The 5,458-nt window shown below is 35.4% G+C and overlaps 1 protein-coding gene across 1 annotated transcript; it reads left to right on the forward strand.

Annotated features, from left to right (window-relative positions):
* Positions 1 to 1,964: 1,964 nt before the first annotated feature.
* LOC128230282 (lys-63-specific deubiquitinase BRCC36-like) lies at positions 1,965 to 4,371 on the forward strand. Its single transcript, XM_052942421.1, has 3 exons — positions 1,965 to 2,460; positions 2,975 to 3,130; positions 3,414 to 4,371. Exons 1-3 carry the CDS (start codon positions 2,051 to 2,053, stop codon positions 3,616 to 3,618), a joined length of 771 nt encoding a protein of 256 aa, XP_052798381.1. The 5' UTR covers positions 1,965 to 2,050; the 3' UTR covers positions 3,619 to 4,371.
* Positions 4,372 to 5,458: the final 1,087 nt, after the last annotated feature.

Raw genomic sequence — 5,458 nt, forward strand, 5'->3', positions numbered from 1 at the left:
TTTAACTTGTACGAATAGCAAAGTAGCAATCGGTGCGATTACAGGATTTACAAATTACAGGACGGGTAAATGGACATTCGGAGCTCCTCGGCCATTTTTTCAAAAACAACCTCGGATGTTTTTGGACGGTTTACATACTCAAAAAGTGCTACGTTTACGTCCGCTGCAGATAGATCGCGTAGTAATCTTATATGGCAGTTAAACTTTATGACTTAACTTTTGGGAATCTTAATTATGTTTGCAATAAAACACTTAACAACAACATCAACATCATCATTATAGGTCCGTGTCATCAATCATCATCATCATCATCATCATCATTATTGCCAGACCTCGTCATCGATGCAAATTTTCAATGTGAGCATGCTTCGTTTAACACATTTACAAGCATATATTTCACTATGTTTTATTTGCAAAAATAAGTATAAACGCACTTGAAAGAATATTCAGTGAATTGCAGCACGTTCAATTTTAAAAGACGACCGTTAATTTGCAACAGAACAAGAGCAAATGTGGAAACATATATACAAATGCATGGGTGCGAAAAACTACCAACAGAACAACTGCAAATGTGGAAACATATATACAAATGCATGGGTGCGAAAAACTACCAACAGTTTGTGAGTCTTGAACCCGACAAACAAATTCTCGAACTACTATCTGGGTTCGTTCACATTAGCATGAATGATATGAAACGTGTGTCCTGCTTTAAAATTGCAGTACGCTATGTGCACATTTTAGGACAACATGGGTGCAATGTATTAAACATATAAAATATTTGAAAATATGTGATAATAGTTCTTTAATGTCATAGAACATGTCTAGTACATTTCGTTTCGACCCTAGAATGTTTAGGTTGATTATTATTGAACTTACACGTATTTGTTTGTAATTAATAATTACTTATATTTTCCTATAGTCTTAATAGGTTATGCTCTAAGTATTATTAATTTGCACACTTTGTTTGTTTACATGTATACTATTTATTTGCTGTATGTAATGTTTAATATGTGCCTATTTGTCACCAAACTTTTGTATCTATGTCACATTTGTATGTAACTCTGTATTTGCTTTGTTTTTTTACATGTATACTATTTATCTGCTGTATGTAATGTTTAATATGTGCTTATTTGTCACCAAACTTTTGTATCTATGTCACATTTGTATGTAACTATGTATTTGCTCTCCAATTATGGAGGAAATAAACAATCTATCTACTTTATAACGCACGCGGAAGAAAAGGAACATATAAAAATATACACTGATTTCCAAAAAATATATGGTTGAAAACTATTCTAATAATCCAATGAATTGTTTCATCCTTATAGAATAAATAATCCTTCTTTATTAATACAATGTATGACTGGTTTAAGCATGCATAGTGCAAACATCGGGGTTGCAGATGCAGTTAAAAAATTCTATGTCGCTTCTGGGAGTAAGATTACAGTGTATTATTGGTCCCAGGTCGCTTTAAAAAAATGCGAAAAACCGCCACCACTGGACAGCTGCACGTATGGTCCCTGTCACCCATATGTAGTATGCCTGTTTTTATCTGTTCTGTGTGTATTCACGTTCCACCATGTCCATTATATATTAATACTTAACTCCCTTTATTGCTTCAAACATATTCACATGCTTATAACAAATGCAACGTACAAAGGCATGCATTTATGTATTGGTCAACAAGGTTTTGCAGAAGAGTATTTAAATAGCAATATTATTATGGATTAACGGAAACAAATAATTACTAGTTTCTTAAGCTGTTTGCATAGGAGAAACGCTGTGGCGGGTTATTCGGATTTTCTTTTGGCCTCTGATGAATTAATTGATACATTTTTGCTTTGTTGGTCACGTTTAATAATATGTTACCATTTGTTCATCCTGTTTACAAGTTATCCGTCCTGTCCATCCTTCAAATATTCGTATCCTGTAAGTCTATCCAATTATTTCGGTGATCAAGGCATTCAAGCTCTCAGAAGACTCTGATGAATAAATTTCCTACATAAAACAAGTATTTTATTTACAAACTATCGTTGAAAATAAAGTAAATATGGCGGTACGATGTGTTTATTTAGAGTCAGATGTATATTACGTATGTTTAACCCATGCATTATCTACAGAAAGGGAAGAAATAATGGGGCTGCTTATTGGTGAAATAGACGAGAATTATTCGTCAAGAATCTCGGCAGTGATAATGCTTCGACGGTCGGATAAGCAATCTGATAGAGTAGAAATCTCGCCTGAACAACTATCAGACGCATCACAGACAGCTGAAAGGCTTGCATTAGAATTGAAGAGACCAATGCGTGTGATTGGTTGGTATCACTCTCACCCCCATATCACAGTGTGGCCCTCCCATGTGGACATCAGAACACAAGCCATGTATCAAACAATGGAACCAAGCTTTGTTGGACTTATTTTTTCTGTTTTCAATGAGGACAAGACTACAAAGTTTAACAGGTTAAAAACGTTGTACAAAGAATTCATTAATCTTATAAAACCCAAAAGTTTCAATCGATTGCCAGATTAACCATTTGGTTACTTGGTATTGCATGCTTTAATGTACTGGTAAATGAACGGTATAGAGTGTTAGGTAAAATGTGATTTGGCGTCAGGCAGGTCACTTACAGGTACAAGATTAAATAACAAACGAATGTATTCAACTCACAAGATGGATTTGAACAACTTAATCACATTGAATCTACTAGCACTGCATTAATTTATTATACACTTGTTTCAACATTTTTAAGGCATTATAATGAAATATGTACAGTAGATAGGTTAGAACATTGAATTTGTTATTTCCTGAATAGCATCTTTATTCACCCGAAAATGGTAGGTCTGACAACTCTATGTCTTGTCTGACTCACTGAAATTTTAAAGTTGTCATACCTAAAGTCTGACAAGAAATTTTGAGGTCTAGAAGTGTCTGTGGTGTATATCAGTTAACTGACTTTTGAAATAATTATTTCAGGGTTGAAGTGACCTGCTTCCAGGCACGAGGTGATAGCCAGAGAGAAGAAGTTCCTCTTCACATTGTTCCCAGTGATAAGATAAACTCTGCCTGCATACAGTCATTGATGGGCCTCCCATCTATACTCACCATGGAGGAGGAAGAAGCCTACCAGAAGTAAATATAGTATTCTTTTAATATTATTTAAAGTATGCTGTAGGGAAGAATGAATTCCAATACTTGGATTTGATAGCTTAATAATTTAAAAAAGAACAAAACACACTTGTTTATTACAATGTTGACAGTATTTTCAAAGCTTTTCATGTAGTTTGCTGTTTGATTATTTTCAAATGTTTATTTTGGTAGGGTTGCTTTACATTGACCTACAAGTACACAGGTAGTTCGGGGATTTATCAGAATGCTGTACATGTATGATAGTGGTTTGTTACATTTATTACAGAACAACAGAGAACAAGGACCTGGATCTGATCACCAAGATACACAACGCCTCTGTGTTCACCAAGTCTCTATGCCATGTGATTGATGTTCTCAATGGCCCAGTGCTGCAGATGATGGAGAACAGGCTGGAACACAACCAGAACAGGATACGCAGCCTGCAGGAGGAAAAACAGCAACTACTGCAGTATCTCCGAGAAAAGTCATAGACATTGTTGCCTAGATTTTGAACATTTAGTCAATATACCAGATATCAAACCCAATCGTGTTCACAGGTCTTTCAATTGAGCCTAGCTCTCGGGTTTCAGGCATAGAGATTGTAAATGACCCCAAATTGTCACATCATATGTTTATAGAAGGCGCCAACTTTTACCGGTGAAATTTCAGGTTAAGTTGGTAAATGAAGATAAAAGGTGCCACAAGCCATGTGCTGAATGTTTGTTTATTAAATCTAAGTACTTAAAACACATCAACTGCAATATACAGCCAAAAGTGGTTGCTTAGTGCCTAACTCTTAACATTGAACTTATCAATGGGTCATTATTATATTGGCATATTTATATGAGTTTAAGGTTTATTTCAAATTTGTTGAGCAATAAGCCCTACTGTACACAAGCAGTAAAACATATAATTATATCATATTTCATAGTCGATCCAAATGTTATATATTTAGTAACAATTTTAACAATTATAAGCTACATGTAATAATACATTACAACACATCAATAAAGGCTGAGGAGAGTATAAAGCATAAAGATTTGTCCACAATAATGATAGGATTTATTTCTCAAATCTATAGCCTTTATTACATACATTGCTTGTTTTATATTAACATATATATATAAACAAAATTTGTGACAAATTACAGATTGCTCAGACATTTGCAAGTTAAAGATGACTTTACTAAGCAAAGATATGTATGAAAGATGTTACAAAACAATAAAAGGAAACATGAGAAATAACTTAGCGTTTTCCTTTGTAACATTAATTGTTAAACGATTGTTATATTGCATATTGTTAAAGGGCTGTGTCCATAAGGGGTAGGAGGTTAATTGTTATCTTTATATAGGAGTGAGCTTGTCGGTCGGTCGGTCGGTCTGTCTGTCGGTCGGTCGGTCCGTCGGTTTTCATGGTTTCCGGACGATAACTCATGAAAGGCTAGACAGATTTGAAAAAGTTTTGGTACACAGGTGTAACATCAGAAGATACAGGTCAAGTTCGATATTGGGGCTGGTGGGGCCAAGGTCAAGGTCACTCTTACTAAAAATAGAAAAACGGTTTCCGGACGATAACTCATGAAAGGCTTGACAGATTTGAAAAAAATTTTGGTACACAGGTGTAACATCAGAAGATACAGGTCAAGTTCGATATTGGGGCTGGTGGGGCCAAGGTCAAGGTCACTGTTACTAAAAATAGAAAAACGGTTTCCGGACGATAACTCATGAAAGGCTTGACAGATTTGAAAAAATTTTGGTACACAGGTGTAACACCAGAAGATACAGGTCAAGTCCGATATTGGGGCTGGTGGGGCCAAGGTCACTGTTACTAAAAATAGAAAAACGGTTTCCGGACGATAACTCATGAAAGGCTTGACAGATTTGAAAAATGTTTGGTACACAGGTGTAACATCAGAAGATACAGGTCAAGTTCGATATTGGGGCTGGTGGGGCCAAGGTCAAGGTCACTGTTAATAAAAAAAGAAAAATGGTTTCTGGACGATAACTCATGAAAGGCTAAACAGATTTGAACAATTTTTGGTACATAGGTGTAACATCAGAAGATACAGATCAACTTCGATATTGGGGCTGGTGGGGTCAAGGTCACTGTTACTAAAAATAGAAAAATGGTTTCCGGACAATAACTCATGAAAGGCTTGACAGATTTGAACATTTTTTGGTACACAGGAGAAACATCAGAAAATACAGGTCAAGTTCGATATTGGGGCCAAGGTCAAGGTCACTGTTACTAAAAATAGAAAAATGGTTTCTGCTTCATAACTTTAATTGGGCATGAGATATTGTGATGAAACTTGCTGTATAGGCAGCCTCT

Source organism: Mya arenaria, chromosome 4, assembly GCF_026914265.1.
Source record: "Mya arenaria isolate MELC-2E11 chromosome 4, ASM2691426v1".
In the NCBI taxonomy this organism is placed as follows: domain Eukaryota; kingdom Metazoa; phylum Mollusca; class Bivalvia; order Myida; family Myidae; genus Mya; species Mya arenaria.